Source organism: Pundamilia nyererei, unplaced genomic scaffold (assembly GCF_000239375.1).
Source record: "Pundamilia nyererei isolate P.nyererei 1_Seehausen unplaced genomic scaffold, PunNye1.0 scaffold00163, whole genome shotgun sequence".
Taxonomy (NCBI): domain Eukaryota; kingdom Metazoa; phylum Chordata; class Actinopteri; order Cichliformes; family Cichlidae; genus Pundamilia; species Pundamilia nyererei.
This window is the reverse complement of record NW_005187564.1, coordinates 951493-969523: the sequence shown is the minus strand read 5'-3', so window position 1 is coordinate 969523 and position 18031 is coordinate 951493. Positions and strand designations below refer to the sequence as shown.

The following is an 18031-nucleotide window of genomic DNA, read 5'->3' as shown; positions in this document are numbered from 1 at the left end:
TAAGGCAAACTTGGCCGACATAAATACTAGTGCCCCTTCAAAGGGCTGTGTCGTACTGCCAGCGGCTATCAGACAGTTTTATCTAGCTCAGGATTACAACACCTACTTGTCTGCGTTCTTGCTAGCACAGCTGCCAATTACCTGCCACAGGTAACAAATTTACTGTATAGGCCAATTTGACCGGCAGGCTGACGGAGAACTTCAGACAAACTCCGAGCCGAATATGGCTACAGGGAACCACTTAAGGTTTTAAGCATCTGCTTGTGTCCTCTTATCACACTCCTTGTAATACTTGATTTGAGACACCGAGCAGTTTTGCCCACCCGAACAGAAACAACACACTGCATTGTAGCGTTGCAGTTGAAGTCCTGGTCTCAACTTGTCTGTAGCTTTAGGGCTTAATGGGAGAAGGTGAACAAATGGAGATTATTATGTATTAGCTGTGTGACTGGGGAGGGGAAAGGGTGTAAATGGATTTGGACTGAAGACACAAAAGTTAAGGCATGTCTATGAACATACCACTGGAGATCATTCAGGAGATAACAACAATGCTAATATTCAAATGAACGCACTCTATTTTCTCTCCCTTGATCTCTCGCAGTCTGTCTTGCGCCTTCCCTTAATCCACTCTGCCTCTAAATCTTTCTACCGCTATTTATATTTGTCCAATTTTTACTTCCTTTCCACAGGCCTCCTGGACTGACGGGCAGTCCAGTCATCTCAGATATTTCTCTGATTCGCCTGTCTCCTCACGCGGCAGCCGGGACCGGCGAGTCACCATTCAGCCCTCCACATCCGTATGTCAGCCCTCACATGGAGCACTACCTACGCTCAGTACACAGCAGTCCCACCCTCTCTATGATCTCAGCGGCCCGAGGACTGAGCCCTGCTGACGGTAAGATTTTCCCCCCTCAGTGGATCTGATGCACCACCACAAAAATGTCAGTGAGCAGTGGAGCTTAAACCATGTTGGTATATTTGAATAGAACTTGTGCTTTAAAGTTTATCAGAGTACATTTTTCTCAGCATTACCTTGTGAAGCTGTGTGTCAGGATGCAAATGTGTAATTCTGTAGACTAAGAAGTTAAATGGGATTCCGACAAAGTCTGTGTGATACTTTTTATAACTTGAAGAATGTGTGCGAGTAATCAGCCTGCAGACTCAAAGTGGTGTGCTCGTCCCGTGCCCTCCATCACAATCTAACCAGAGTTCTTATAATAGTCAGATTTTTGCTGCTGTGTTTGTAAGAAAGGACACGTTTGTGTCTGAAAATGGCTCAGGTTTCACTGATTGTCCTTCTTGCATTCTGGTACAATTCAGAATTAAGTTTATGGTCCATTTAGAATAAACTTGCATGAGGTGTTTGCTCACCAAGTCAAAAATCTAAAGCACTTATAGTTGTTTCAAGCCATAAAAATCATCATATTGTAGTTTTCTGCACAATTAGACAGTATGTATGGTAGGAGAGGGAAAGGATGAGAGCACGTGTGCATCCAAGTGTGTGTGAACACGAAAGGAGGCACGTACACACTTTCTCAAATTAAGATTTGTAACAATAAATATCACCACAATAATAACTTCATTATCCCATGGATGAACTGCACCTCCACTATCTTGCACTGCATCTTGTTGACTTTGTTTTGATCTGCAGCCTTAGCGAGCTACAAGGGGAGCAGCATCAGCCACTTTGTGCAGGTTCTGGTTAAAGTGGACCTCCAACTTTTAGAGTCTCCAGAGCAGAAAAAGGACTACTCGTACAAGAGATTTGTTTGAAAGTCTCCAGTCAGTCTTCTATGTTAATTCAGCGTCTAAGAATGCAAGCTATAATTCTGGCAACTTAAATCAGAAGCTTATAACAATTTCTTTCCACCTTTATTACATTTATATCTAAAATCTGCTCAAGTAAAATAAGATGAGACTACCTTCTGTTGGATTACAGTCACCACCCTGCATCTGCAAGATTTAAACACTCAGTCTTCTTTGCTGTATGTAATGACCACAGACTGAAGAGTAAACTGGAAACTCGGCTTTAAGGAGGTGAGACAAGAGTTGAGCGGGTTTAGAATTTATGTATCCTGTGAACTATAAACCAAGTGTTTCTGCTCGGCTGCAGTTTACACAGCTGATTATTTCACCAGCAGTGATAATTAGTCTTACACCTTATACACTCCCCTACATAAGTCCTGACCCACACCTTTCATCAAGCATGCTCTGGTGTTTCTGCATGTGTGCGCATGCTGGTAATTTGTGGTTGTATCAGGCACATGCTTTGCGGTGCCCGCTCGTTTGTATGTGTGTTTGGAAAGGGGGGGACCGTGGAAAATTAGCACAGACACAAACGCTCCGTGCGCCTGAACTATTGAGTTCACACAGTGACAGAGCCATCCTCCACAACCGATCGGAGAGGAGAGGAGCCCAAGGCCTGCAACGAGCTCCAATAAATCACAGAGCACACGCTGCTGGCAAAGCAAAGCCTCCCCACCTTTCAGGAGAAGCAATGCGGAAGAGATGCTGTCACTGATAAACAGGCGGGGAAGTATGGCACCAAATGGAGGGCACTCTGCAGCTCAGCAGAACATAAATAAAGCCTTTGGAAGCATGGAGCTCAGTGGAGCATGTGTAAACTCCAGATACAGTTACCTAGGTGTAATGCATGTGTTAAAGACTGTTTGTAAAACTGCTTTTGGTGTGATACAAAGTCTGTGCTCATAATGCCAAACGCAAATGTAATTAGTAGCTGGTAGTTGCACTGATATGTATCTCTGACATTTCTACAGTATGTGTGGAGAGGTAAAAGGAAGGACGTCCTAACGTCTGACTGCATGTAAAATAGCCTCAGCCGTGTTAGCAGCATTCCTCTAGTATTGGTTGGTCTCCAGAGAATAAAGTAAACTGCCTGTAGACATCCATGGATGTTTGCTCAGCACTGAACTGGAAGACTTTTGCTTTTCACCAGAATATTTCTGAATGTCTGTTGGATATATAGATGGGAAACATGGCAGCTATGTGACAATGACTCGCTGAGCTTTGGAGCGGTTTCCAAAATGACTTTCTACCTTTGACACCTTCTTGAAGTCTGGTTTATTGTAGGGTTTTTACTTGACAATATTGGATTGAACTGGTTATGTGCAGGAAATGTATGATGCCTTTAAAAGTTACCAGAATAAATGATTCATTTGTTTATTTCAGCTGATAATAGTTTGAGTGGTAGCTTTAGTTTTTTTCTGTAGTATTATTATAATTTTCTGTATTATTTGTCAAAAGAAATATATGCGTTTGCAATTTATTCATATAGCACTTTCAGAAAGCTTTCTTAGCACTTTCAACAACAACACAAACAGGTGACTCACACTCATGTAGACACTCAATAAAATCCTCTCACACTGATCTGTTGACAAAGACTAAAACAGCAGAATTACAGTTCTTTGTTTTCTACTTTTTCACTTAACTGAAGCTGGAGAAAGCCTGGGTCTGCACAGGTAGAAGCTGAGTTTGGAAAACATTTCAACTTTTGACCAGCGTAACTTTCTGTCTGTTTTCTCTGGGGCCGTGGAGCGTAGCCGCTACCCCTCATCCCTCTGTGTTCATATGTGAGGTCACACACATACACCCAGACACAAAATGCTTCTGTGCGGCGGTGGTAACGTGATCTGGCAGCCGTGGAGAAACCAGGAGTATGCTTGCAGCAGCACAAACATGCTGCCTGTGCGCTGTTACCACAGCTATGGCCTAATAGTTTCTGATGGACCCAGAGTTTTGCTTTATGCGTCTGTGCGTGCAGAGGGTACAACCCCAGCTTCCCCCGTGTTTCCATTAGGGTGCATATTAATCCATTTTCAGCCCACACCCCTGTCTCCTCCAAATACCCACACCCACTGGAGGAATAGGGAAAAAGTAAAAGCAATCTGTCCCTCACTCTTATAGTTTATGACATTTTTAAACATTGCTTTACTGGATGCAGGTGTTAACACTTTTTACGTCAATATTACTTTTGCTCATGCAGCGTTTAAGGCTTCCTCAGCATTGCACGGGTTCGTGAGCACCTGCACTCTGTGTATGACTTCAGCCTGTCAGATACAAGAGGTGCAGGAATGTTGTCCCCCCCCCTTCCCCCATTTGCCCTGCTCCCCTTCTTCTTCTGCTTCCCTTTAGTCCCCAGAGATTCTTCCCCAAACCCTTCAAGCCTCAAAGACATCAGACTTGTTTCATCAAAAAAAAAAGAAAAAAAAAAAGCAAGCCTCATGCCCTGGGGCGAACATGCAGGAACGAATCTTGAGTCTGTGAAGCAGGGCACTCGATTCCTTTGCTGTTCTCCTGTTTGTTTTTGTCATTCTGTCGAGGGATATGTCAAACACTGTCTGTGAACATATCACTTCATTACAGGAAATCCATTTTGCTCAGCCCTTCTGACTTGTCAGAATTACTTTAGCATCACTTCACAGGTTTACAACGACCTCTGCACTGGGGGATGAGCGGGAATTCTAACAATTTCTCTTACTGATTGCGAGTATTTGCTTTGATCTTTATTTCCAGAAAGAGAAGCTGATCTATTCTCCATTTGTCTCTGTTCTCTGCCGCAGTAACCCACGAACACTTGAAGGACCGCGCCCTATTCAGTCTCCCGCCACCGCCTCCGGGAGCGAACCCTGCAGAGTACTACCTGATGGCCAGCGCCAGCCAGAGAAGCCCCTACGGTGACCTGCTGATGCAAAGTGGTGCGGCGGCGGCAGCTGCAGCGGCCGCAGCTCACCTTCCCGATTACATCAGCCCTGTGGATGGTGAGGAGAGAAATGCTGAGTGTACTGACACATTTACTGTACCCATCAATGTATGCATTAATAGTTTAGCTGAGAAAGAATACTTTGAGTTTAAGACAGGGTCATTTTAAGGAAGCTAAATGGTATGTTCAAAAAATATAATATTTTATTTCAAGTTTCCATAGTGGAAAAAAGTCTGAAAAGGAAAAATGGGGTAAAAAAGAAACCAAAATGTGTAAACCAGTAGACTCAACAGAGACAGGAAGCCACATGAGGAAATAACCTTCAAAATAAAACAGGAAGAAAACTGAAAAGAAAAGACACTGACACATGATCAGAGCCTATTGTCATATATGTACCACTTTAAGGTCATTGTCTAGCATCCAGGGCTGTCATAAATGGACATGATGAGGAAATGAAAGGATGCATGCAAGAATAGGTATACCTGTAACTCAGGAAATGTTGGAGAAGCTTATTATAGATGGTACTAGACTTTTAACAAATTTTACATAAAGGTGTATTTTATATCAACCCAGGGTTTCTTCTAATTGTAACTAGAGATGGCACGATACCACTTTTTTATGTCCGATACCAATATCATAAATTTGGATATCTGCCGATACCGATATGAAGCCTGCTGCATTTTGTATAAGTTCATACTTAAGTTTAAAACAACAACTACACTAAAGCTATTCTGTTATACCTGTATGCAAAAAAAAAAAAATTCATAGTTCAGCAATACTGATCAATCTAATAAACTTAAACCTACACCATCCTCCCTATTCTGGTATTTTAAAGAGTACTTAGCGTAAATATTAAGCAACCTAACTAATAGGGTTCCAACTCCCAGCAACAACAAAAATAAATAAATAAAAAATAGGGAACCACCCCTCACGCTCCACCTCATGATGCTTAATCGACGTAATCAACCTTAATTTGATGCAGTGTGAGAAAAAAATGCACAGAAATCAATTATTTTTCAAGAAATATTAAATAGATTCAACATCTTTCTTCAACAGAATTGCAGACTGCACAGATGGTACCTTCCCAAAGGAAAAAGTACTATAGCTTACTAGGGTATATATATATTAGACTTAATAGTTACTATATACAGTAATGGACTTCTATTCATTTTACATCAAATTAAAACTTTGGGTGTCAGATAATTATTTATTAAAAGCTAGACATTTTAAATGAGAATAAGAAAGAAAAGTGTGTTTTTGTGCCCCCTTTTCCTTGTTAATGCCCTATCGGCCCCCCTGGCTAAACTTTGCTAAATCCGCCCCTGCACAGTTACCAGCATCAGCTACCTAGAAAAGGATCCTGGTGTAGAAAGTAATATTAAATAAATTCTAACAACAGCTTATCAAGGTTAAACGTGCTGCTGTTGTTTATCCACTGGTTTCCTCTTTCTGGTGCAAAGTGGGCCAAAAACAAACAAGAGAGACGGAGTCGCGACAGAAAAGCCGATCAGCTGATCGTTAAGCAGTTTCATGATTGAAGTAGCAGCAAGAAGAGGCAGTCGCTCCATATATCGCTTGTTAAGCTTAACGCAGGAATGCTTTACAAACATTCAGAGATGGACTTACACACTTGCTTTACTTCTCTCGGGGATAACTTTGTCGGAGATGAAATGCCGGGTTGCTAGCGAAGCTCCACATGCTATCCAGACCACCGACAGGTCCCGCATGCCACAGCCGCTCCATCACGTGATGCATACTGCTCCGACGTGCTAACGTTCTGAGGGGAGTTACGGCGTGTTGCAAGTTTTGTGAGGTGCTTTCGTCCAGTAATTTAGGTCAGTATCGGACGGATACCGATACGTAATATCGGATCGGTCCATCTCTAATTGTAACTAAGTCATTTTAGTGCCTAAACTGCTTAATTTTGTGTGTTGACCTAATCAGACATCAATGGAAAAAGGCAAAGACATGTTCAGGACTGGACTTTTGGAGCTCTGTGTGAGCCTCACATTGAAAAGTGACACCATGGGGGTAGCATGGAGAGAAGAAAAAACCATGATTCCCACTGTGAGGTCAAATTTCAACAGCAATTCGTCAAATTATTGTCCAGATTTTATCTAACAATGTTTGGGTTCACTGGGAGATTCTGACATGAAAATCAGTCACTGGAGAAGATCATCTGGAGAAGATCATTGTGTTTGGTTCAGCTGAAAATCAGCCTGCAGACTTTTATTTCATAATTAGGCATTTTTGAAAACCTCAAACCAAATCAAAACCAGAACCTGTGGAAGCTCTCGGCGCTTCCAGCATGATATGTCAAAATATTATCAACCATCTTGATACGGAAACCCAAGCTTGTCTTTTATCACCACTTTAACACTAAGAGCCAAATTTAACAGCCACGTTGTCCTTTGTTCTCAGCACCAGACATGTTGATACGGTCCTCTTGTTCTTCCTCTTGAGGCTTTTTCATGGCAGTGCTTTCAACATCAAAGCTAGTGGTTTTTAGACTTACACGTATGGGGGCCGAGGCTAGTTGAGGGTGTGTAAACACTGAAAGCCCAGAGGCCAGGATCTCATAAAACCACATTACCTTAAAGTCTCTAATTCTGATTGTGTTTCAGGTGTGTTTGTGATGTTGTTATGAGTAACAGCTGACAAAAAAGAAAAACGTCCGGGGTAGCCAATAAAGAGGCAGCATGGAGGTATACCTTCATCTATGCTCTGTATCAGGCAGGGCTCAATCCTGCATATACTGCTATGTAATAGCAGGGAGGTTATTGCTGACACACACACTCACACTCAGTGGCAGGCAGAAATTTAACCGCCAGGCTAATGCTCACAAACTCGTACACGTGTTTGCACACAAACTCACAGAGGCCAGCCTGTTCTTTGATGCCAGCCAGAACCTCGGCCCTCTATCAAAGTGACAGTCAGGCACCAGAACAGACGTTTGACTTCAGCAAGGAAACGCTTCCAAGAAACCTTCAGCCCTCATGAATGAGAAAGAGAAAGCTCACAGAGAGGAAAGTCGGCCTTTTCGATGCCTGATAATCAAACACCCTGCTTGGCACTGACCCCCTTCAGGAGCCCTCATTCTTCCTTTCATCCCATCCAACCACCCACCCAGAAAAAAAGAAAAAAAACCTGCTGCACTGTCACGCTTCCAGAAGACACTAAAGCTGCCATCCTCACACACAGGTAGGAAAACTCAGCAGAGAGGAGAAAATCAGGTACAGGATGGCTTGAACATTAATCTTTTAAATTACCTCAATCACTTAGTCAAACAGAGCTGAGCTGAGCTGCAGGCTGAGGCGGGGTTTCAGAAACTGTAGACCACCGCTTTCTCCCGCCCTCCTCCTTCCTCTTCCTTCTCCCACCACCTCAGTGACCGCCGCTGTGCTGCCATGCCCACACTTGTTTGGGTGGTTGTTTACTTGTGTAGCCACAACCCCCACCCCAACACCCCCACCGCCTGCTTCACTGCAACGTCCACACTAGCTACCAGCTTTTATTTAGTGTTCTACCATCCTCGGAGTGATGTGGTCAGGTTTGGGTCACTCTGCCAGTCTCAAGGCACAGGGACCACATTGACCGAGGCGGCCAACTAATGGTCATTGCGGGCAGCCTCAGCCTGAATCAATAGCCTTATTTACTGCTAGAACATGGGAGAAGGAGGAGGAGGAGGACGTGGCAAATATGTGCTTCACCCCTGCCGTTAGTTTTGGAAGGCAGCACAGATAAAATCCATATTAAAAATCAATTTATGCACTAATATTCAGCAGACCCACCGCAAGAACTGGGAGCACTCAGTGACCCTATAGTATGGCTCGTCCAGCCCATGTTTTCCCTCTGGATGAGTGAACAGCAAGGCTCAGAGTAGAGCCCCAAACACTGGGTGCTGCTGTGAGAAGGGTGCTGCTGGAAAAGTTGTGAGCACACGGGATTTCTGGCAGGTCTGCAGGTCTTGCTGGTCCACTTAAGAATTTTTAGGATTTGCTGTCGGGTATACCTCAGACGAGAAACTTAAACACACCAATTTCTCCCCGATGAGGATGACAGCATTTGAAAGACACTGCTGTGGCGCTGACTGAAGTGGCACAGACTGTTAAAAACACAAACCTAACCAGCAAAATGATTGCTTTTTTTCCACTGTTAAGACTCTCCCTTCCCTCAGGACTGCCATATGACAGTGTGATGGACAGGTCTCCTAAGCAAACAGTGTTAGCAGTGGCCGTGAAGGCCTCGCTGCAACGCTTAACTGCTTCTGTAAGTTAGCATCGGTGCTTGCGGTATGTTTTTCACGCATCAATCACTGTCGTTATCTGGTGAGAAATCGACTGGGCTGAAATAACAAAAGTACATTCAAGTCCAAAGACACATTCATGAAAAATGTGCATGTTTGGCAGCTTGTTTAATTTAGCATTGTTTCCTAGAGTTTCTTTAATTAAAATAGCTCGGCTGGTTTAGAGTTAAAGAAAAGTTCCTTCAGTTGCTTCTTTAAGTGACAGCTAATCCCACGACTAACCTACTTTCAGTAGATTTTTACACCAGCTCATAAGCCAAAAAGGAAAAGAATGAATAAATCAGAAAACATTTTTGTTGTTACGCTGAGCTACACCTGCCAACCTAAAGATGTGTGCAGCTAATTGTCACATCCCATCAGCAGTATGACCTATGTGAGTCAACATAACTGGAAAACTCAGGTAATCATGGTGCTTCTCTCTTTCTCGTTCTTTCTTGTTATATTCAGTGTAATATTTGTAAGGAAGCTATTTTATTGCATAATAGTAATATACAGTTTTATCAGCTTCCACAACAACTATTTTCCGTCTCTTTGTGCTCCACTCTGTGTGTGTGTGGAGGTCCACTTGCAGTGAGGCTGAGACCTGGGAAAGAAGAAACTAATATGAATATGAAGTAATGTGTAACAGTAGGGAAGTAAAGGAGACCAGGGGGACATTAAAATAAAAATAGTAGTGCATTTATCATTTTTTAATCTGTACAGATCTGTACAGATGCATCTAGTTGTGTTTGAGGCCTAAGCTTGAATGAGGTTTAAGTGATACTGGGTATATGAATATTATTTTAAATGCCCTTTGCGTATTTTAAGGGTTTGATAATGGTAAAAAAAAAAAAAAACAATAATAATAATAATTACAACAACTTAGATCTGTATAACATCTTTCAATAAACCTAAAGACAGTTACAAATAAATATACCAAAAAATAAATACTAATAAATAGGGCAGGACAATATGGCCAAAAATATTTATCATGATATATATTTGCAAATTTGCGATAACAATAGAACTGATTACATAATTGATGCGAGACAAAATACTTTACAACTCCACAACTTTATCAGTGCAAAAAAACCCATCAATTTATTTTCACTTAAACAAGCAGCTGTTGCTGAATTCTCTCGCAGCTGCTCTGTTCCCATGTTCTACTGTGTGACTGATAGCCTTGAGTTTAAAATCCGCTTCATACGCATGTCTCTTAACAGGTGTCATTTTGGGCTCCTTATACACACACAATACGGTAATATTATGTTGAAGCACAGTACGTATTACTCTGCGAGGCTCCTGACTACGGTAGCTGTAATGCTCCGACAATCCATCAAGCGGTGCGGATTCATAGATTACCAAAGTCAAACTAGACACTTTTTTGCAGATTTTCGAGCACCGTGTACCACTTAAAATCGGTTCGAGGTCAGTAAGCGCAACCAGAATTCATACATAAGGCACACTGGATTATAAGGTGTGCTGTCAATTTTTGAGAAAATTAAAGGCTTTTAAGAGCGCCTTAGCCTCCGAAAAATACAGTAATAACGACGGCCCGCTTGCATGTTCTACAAAAAAACTGTGCTTTGGTGCCTATCTGACAGACAAAAACCAAACCAGTTTCACGTCACTGAAGTTGCACCATTTTTACCAACCAATTCTGGTTCATCTGTTTCATTCAACGATCTGCTTTTGCCCTTCTCATTCGCCGCCATGTCCGTATGAAAACAAAGGCACTGCGCATGCACATTTTACCCATATTCTATCGCGATATTTGATTTTCTTATCATTGCCTAACATTGTACCGGTATTACTGTGAATGGTATAATATGGCCCAGCCCTACTAATAAATAAATAAATATACAAAATAATAAATATATTAAAATTACAAAAGATAAACTAGGGCCCATAAAACCAGTTGCCCGAGCTGGTCTTAGCCTCTTAATCCCAGTATAATTAAGACTAAGGAAAGTAAAGTTAGTTAGTGAATATACTTTAAATTGTTATTAGCATTGGTACACCGCCACTGCTATGAATGCAAATAAAGTCACATTATGGTATCACATTGGGAGGCTTTCAGAAGGCTGTTTGTATATGAATGCACAGGTATGTGAGGGGTGGGTGGGCAGAGAAATATCAGAGTAGTTTGCTGGAAAACCTTGAAGCTCCCATGACAAAAGCAGCAGCCAAAGTAAATGTCTGCCATCCTGAGGAAAAAGATTTCAGTGTTGATGTAGCGGGGTGGGGGGTGGGGGCCATAGATTTGTGGTGGTGAGGGGAGAAGGAGTTGATGGGGTGGGGGTTCCCCTCAGACTGCTTACACAAACACTTAACTATATGTTAGTTCATGAGCACATGGGTTGGAAGTGTGTGCATAAACACGATGGCAAACACAACGCTGGCTTTGGGCTGGACACCGGGGGCTCATAGAGGATACAGTGCGAACCCTCTCGCTAATAAAATTCACAGTGTTCGTATTAGTGCGATTTAACAGGGAAAATAAACAGTCCCCGTCTCAGGCTTGACTGGGGGGTGGATGGAGATGAGGAGGCCGACTGGCAAAACCTTAGCTTTGGTGTAATGGTGGTGTGGTTATATCTCTATTCAAGGTCAAGGTGGGTAAGCTCAAGATTATCTGCTCATTTAAAAGCGCTTGTCAAAGCACAGAAACATTATTAGAAACTCTTATTTGGAAAAACTAGCATGCTTTGGTTTGCAGATTTGTGTTACTTTTGTATCTAGATGTTACTGTTTATACACATTAAATATTGAAAAGTTAAGCCACTCTGCACTGAACGCATTTTATTTTACCAATAACCATTAAAATCCAAGTTTTTACATTGATCTATTTCCCCCCATTTTCCCTAGAAACATAAATATTTACTTGATATTTTCCCCTTGTGTATGTGAATAGATCTTTGCTCTACTTCCATATTCATATGATGGTGCTCACTGTCCAAAGCTGAATATCTGCAGAATACTATGCAAACTAAAATCCCTTAAGAATTGTTTAGAGAACATAAATGTTAGTTCTTAATGAAAACCTTTGACCCACAAAGTTAGTTGCAGTAAAACACAGTGAAGTATGCATGTTCTTGGCTTAGCTTTGCTGTCCTGTACTCAAAACAGATGCTAACCCTTTTTTTCAAAAGCAGAGACAGTTTGTTCACACGTTCAAGGATGTTAGAAGGTTTGCATTTCTTACTACGTGTTTGAGGATTTATTGGGACTGAGCTGAATTTCTTGGCAGTCTTTGTGGGTCCAACTCAGCTGCAATCCTCACCACTCCTCGTTCTGCTGTTGGCTAACTCTGCATTAGCTTAACTGTCTCCATGAACTTATCAAGAGGCCAGTGGATTCTCAGAGAACTGTTTTCACTCACATATTGGCCATGAATACAAATCTTTTTCAAACACTGCTGTTTTGTTATCAGTGTTACACGAGGAAAAGCTGCAGACCTATTCTTTGCAGGGCTGCAAAGTGACCCTCCATTGGCTCCGGCTGCAGCAACACCGAGTGCTAGCAACTTCTGGAGATCAGCACAACCCTCCAATTAGAGCATTTTCATTTTCCACAAAACTATTTCGGCAGAAGCAAATGCTTAAAATAATCACGCACACTCCTCACTCGGGTTCTTTTTTAATATTCCTTTTCTTTACTGTATCAGTGTGTGCCTGTAATTATGCCTCTATATAAATCCAGATCCCACAATTACAACCAGCCCGGGATTCAGGCCCACAAAGCACCGATGCACATGCAGACACTCGCATATATGTACGCACAAACACACTCACACACGTTACCACACACTGCTGCGTCGCCACGGCCTGCGCAACATCTGTTTTCTCACTCCCTGCCGGAACCTGTTCACCCTTTCAGTCATAACCACCACCTATAAAACGCTCCTTTACCAAGTGGTGAGAGTTTCAGAGTGAATGAAAGTTGTTCCAGGTAAAATTAGGAAAGATCACTGAGCTAAATAAGAGCTCGCTGACCAAACATTGTTGAAAATTTGTTGCTGGAGGCACTGAGAATTCTTTTGAGCTGAATTAGATGTACAGATTGAAGGCGGCAGTTTAAAGATGGGGGTAGAGGGCGGCACTGTGGGCGCCGTGCCCAGAAGGGTGAGGCTGGCGCCAGCCTACCAGGGCACCAGGCTGTGAGGCCTGTTTCCTGCTTTATAAAGGGGAATATTAATACCTGTATCTCCCATTAAATCTGTTGGCAAGGGTGCAAGTTCACCTTTAAAAAAAAAAAAAAAGTCCCCATTCATGATCCCAGTTTTGCTTCAATCCTCCCGCCTCCCTCCTTTACTCCACTCCCACCCCTCTGTGTGGCTGGGAGATGATGACATATTTATTTATTAACCCTACGGAGTCGCATTCCTGAGCAGCGTTTGTTGCTTTTGCCAACTCTTTGATACATGTCTATATCATCTCCACCAGCCTTTTTTCTCCTTTTCCAGGCCCCCAACTTCTGTTGTCTGCCATCTGAAGCTCCTGGGAGCCTTTTAACTGAGTGCATATGCCTCTGCTTTACGACTCGCCACCTCCAAACATAATAGCTTTGGAAGTAAGCCCCTTCTTTATGGCTGCAGGTCTGGTGCGGTGATTATGGCGGTGCCTAGATTAATTTGGCTAGAGGGGTTGTGAGTTGTACCAGCAAAGAGTCGCGATTGGCAACATATTGGCAGCAGTGTAGCTGACATGCAGGAAATGTGTGTGTGTGTTAGGTCACTATGCACGTGCTTAGGTGAGCCGTGATGGGGCTATTATGAGTTTCCTGCCTCTCACACCTCTGATGATGCCTGTTGTAAGTTGTAATTGAACGCACTCAACTCAGCTCTGTCCCCTCACACTGGGACCAGCACCTGTTGGTCCCCACCAGTGATTTGTCTCCGTCTTATGTGGGAGTGAGAGTTGCATGCCTTTAAAAGAAATAAATACACATCAGTATGTGTGGAAAAACAAATTGCCTTCTTTAAGTTCATGGGAAAGTAGTGAACCCCATCATTTTCTTGTGCTCTTTTTTAAAAGAATGAGAAAACAGTACAAGAAGCAGGTCTAACAGGAGGCCATTAACTCTACCTTTGTGAGTCAGCCTTGTTTTTTTTTAAATGGGATTCTGAAATCAATTTGTTCAAATTGCCTCTATTTAACTTCCCCAAGTACAGCGGCTGAAAGAGATTCCTATCAGAGTAATTACGGAGAATGATTAGGCCCAGATTCATTATGCATAAGAGGATGCAAATGTTAAATAGGGGAGCTGTGTGTGATAGAGATGCAGGAGATAGGGTTTAGCTTAGCATGGCTGTGACCTCCACTAGAATGCCCGCGGCTCAGCATTTCCTCGAACATGGTCCAGGATAACTGCTGGTTTCTATTGAGGCCATGCATAGTTTTTACACAAGGAATTTGCACATTAAAGGCATTCAACGTGAAATCCAAAAAAACATATTGGGACAATATGTGTGGAGTGTTAGATACTGTTAGCTAGCTTGGGTGTATTCAGTGCTCTGGCTTTGCAGCATTTATTTTTGCTGCAAAGCCAGAAATTTTAACATTGGCGTGTATGTGTCCGGTCACTTTAGGAACCAGTATATATTAGGGGAATGGCGGTTTTGTCATTTCCTCACAGTCTGCATTTTGCTGTCCATTTTTCAAGCAGTTAATTTATTGGTGGCAAAAAACTCAAATATCAAAAGGCAAAATTGGTGACATTTCTGCATTTGTGTCTCTTGTTGTCTGTCCCCAGTATCCCGTTTTTCCAGCCCAAGGTTGACACCCCGGCTCAGCAGAAAAAGGGCGCTGTCCATCTCGCCACTGTCAGATGCTAGCATTGACCTGCAGACCATGATTCGTACCTCACCCAACTCCCTGGTGGCCTACATCAACAATTCACGCTCCAGTTCAGCCGCTAGCAGCTCCTATGGGCACCTTTCAGTCGGCGGAATCAGGTATAATTGCGGTTCATACAAGAATACTGTATGAACATTGACAGGCATATTTATAGTTTCCAGCAACTGTAGTCTGCAGGCGTCTGTTGATTCAGATCTACCACAGTTATTAATTAGTCACACTTTTAAAAATCACCATTTTTCTTGAAATATCCATTATAATCAAGTTCCTTTTTTGGGTGGCTAGTAAATGTATATATTTTCTATTCACAGCTATTAAAAACAAATGGAGCGAATTTATTGTATTCATACTGTTACAACAAACCAGTAGACATGCAGGGTGGCTTCAAGTTAAGCAAGATTGCTTTGAAGAAAAGATGACACATTCTTCTCCAAAAACTATTAAAAATACATCAGTGAGCATTTTACAACTATCACTTAAAGTGTAAGGTTGCACTGGAAGTAAAGGTGCAGTGTAAGTGGGGGCTTGTCCGGGATTTGGACTGAAACCACACAAAAAAAAACAATTCTGTAGTCGTTGACTTGGTCTTTATGAGGCATTTTAGATTCAGAGTAAAATCGACTTTCCTGCAGTGCCAGGTTACACTACATGGTCCTTGCTTCAAAGGAGAATGCTAGCTTATCTATTTTCACTTGGTAGTGAGGGACAATGCGACCATGATTCCAGTTGCTTTAATGTTAGTAGACAAAAGTCTCCAGCCATGTTAGCCTTAAAATATCTTTTTTCCTCTCACCCCCTCACTCAGCCCGACATTCAGCTTCCCCCATCACATCAACCCCGTTGCCTACCAGCAGCTGTTGTCCCAGCAAAGGAGTCTCAACGCCTTTGGCCACACGCCTCCTCTCATTCAACAGTCGCCATCTTCGTTCTCTGCTCGTCAACACCCCCTCACTGCATCACCTATGTCCTCCCACAACAGCACCAACTCCGAAGCAAACCAGGTAACATTCATGTCTTTATATTTTAAAGTTATACCTCAGATTGCATTATACGGATATGTAAGCTTGGGATGAATACAGATTTTCTCTGATTACCAAATTTTCACTTTTTATGTCATGATTCTAATGTTTTGTGATCACTAGGTCACATAAACATTAATAGAATAAACAAAGTTTAAGTCTTTTGGTTCTCCAACAAGCAAAACCTTTATAACATTCACCGGACACTATCCCCTAGACAGTTGCCAGTCTTCCCAGGGAAGGGAACTTCACCCTGAGCTCAGAATGTGCAATGCTCTGCAGCTACACCTCAGATTCTGCAGGCCTCAGTTGTTATGCTAATGTTCATGACAGTACAATTAGAAAAAGACTGAACAAATATGACTTGTTTGGAATTTCTGGGCTGTACTTAGTTTTTACGCTGTTACTAATGCCACGGTCTCATTTTTCACATGTTGTTGTTCATCTAATGTTTTGTCTTTAAATAAATTTAAGACCTAATAAGGAGCAAATGATTATTTTTATTTTGTCCTGATACATAAAACATTGCAAAGAGTTTAAGTGTCTCTTGAACTTGACCGTAGATAAAGGTAAGAGAAATTGTAAAATAATACTTTGAAAAGAATTCTTCAAATGTAATAGCATACACATTTTAATTACAGATGAAAATAAAATGTAAAAAAAACAAACATAGCAACCATAACAAGTAAAATAAACCAAACACAAGTTGATATCTCTGCAACACGATACGCAGACATCTTGGACAAAATGTCCAAACTGCTGTTTCTCCACATTCTTTTGATATTTTTAGATAATTTCAGAAGCTATAAAACTCCAGAAAATAGTCGTAAAAAGAAGATAGTGAACCGAGACATAGATTTGAGGTGCTGGAACAAAGCCTAATTGCATGAGTTATCATGAAGTATTTTTACAAATGATGTCTCAGGTCAGAAAAATGTTTGAGGCTCCTTCCCAGTTCCATCTGTCTTACTTCCCACTGTCTCCTCTGCTCCACTTTATCAGCCCACTGTCAACACCGCAGCCCCTCGTAATGTAAACTTCCCACTTGGTGAATCACTCCATCTCACACTACACGCCACTGCCTCCAGCTCTGTTTCAGCACTGTGTCTGCTGAATCCAAGTGTGCTGGAGTGTACTGTATATTTGCACCTTTCTGCACACACTCACACACACAGCTTTATTTCTGTAGTGATCAGAACCATATTTCCCTCTTGGTTTCCAGCCAACTGAATGAATCATCGAGGCCCCTAGAACTGCACTGTAGTGTTCTGGGTGGGATTAGAAGACCCCCCTCTCCATTGTTGGACTTCCTCCAATGAACCTCAATAAACACACACACACTCATATCCATCCTTTCTTTTCTTCTCCATTAGAGCTTTAACAGGCCTTCGTAGTCTTTGTCTTTTCAGAATCAGTCGGCAGATCAAAGACCTCTCGTCGCCCCCACATACACTCACATACTCCTCTAGCCCCGACCCTGCCTCCTCCCCCAATCTGTAGCGAGGGTAATAACTCCTCTTCTTTCATATTTCCTTGCGGCTTTGGCGATCATAAAGCAGTCTAAACTGTTTAGTCTCGGCAGCGGGTCCTAGTCTGACTTATGAACCGTGGTGCCTGGTGCAACCAGGACTTGTCACATCTCTTTGCAGCGGCACAGTGTAACTTTGTGACTCCCCTCTGCTCCCTGTGGTGTGGAAAGCAGTAGAGTCTGGTGCTCAGTCGTTGGTTTAATTAAAAGGTGAGGGAGTGGGAAGATTAATAGTCCACAAATGAATGAATGGTTAGGGATGGTTTGTATTACGAGTAATGGAATGGTTGGCTGATAAATTATGAATGAGATATTTCCAGTGTCAAGGGATGGCTGAATACTTAAAGAGAAACTCAAAATTTTAAAATCAAAACCTGTAAAAATAAGGATTTGGGATTTGTGTTTTTTGTTTTGTTTTGTTTTGTTTAGGCCATGATTTCTGAAATGAAACATTGCTGCTGAGTTTATTTATTAATGTATTTTAAGCACCAAAAGGTAAGCTCTATTATATTCAAGAGAGGGCAAACATCAAAACATCAAAAGCTTGATGTAAACTGGGCATTAGGATTGACAAGCAAAACTAGTGGCCCAAGGATAAACGTGTAAAAAAAAAAATAAATA

General features: G+C 42.1%; 1 protein-coding gene across 1 annotated transcript in view; it reads left to right on the top strand.

Moving 5' to 3' along the window:
• The window catches only part of gli2a (GLI family zinc finger 2a), an 82263-nt gene that overhangs the window by 52830 nt on the left and 11402 nt on the right, over positions 1-18031 (top strand). Inside the window, exons 4-7 of the mRNA XM_005745712.1 lie at positions 690-895; positions 4581-4778; positions 14760-14961; positions 15669-15864. Coding sequence (XP_005745769.1) covers positions 690-895; positions 4581-4778; positions 14760-14961; positions 15669-15864 — 802 coding nt within the window. The remainder of the gene's footprint in view (positions 1-689; positions 896-4580; positions 4779-14759; positions 14962-15668; positions 15865-18031) is intronic.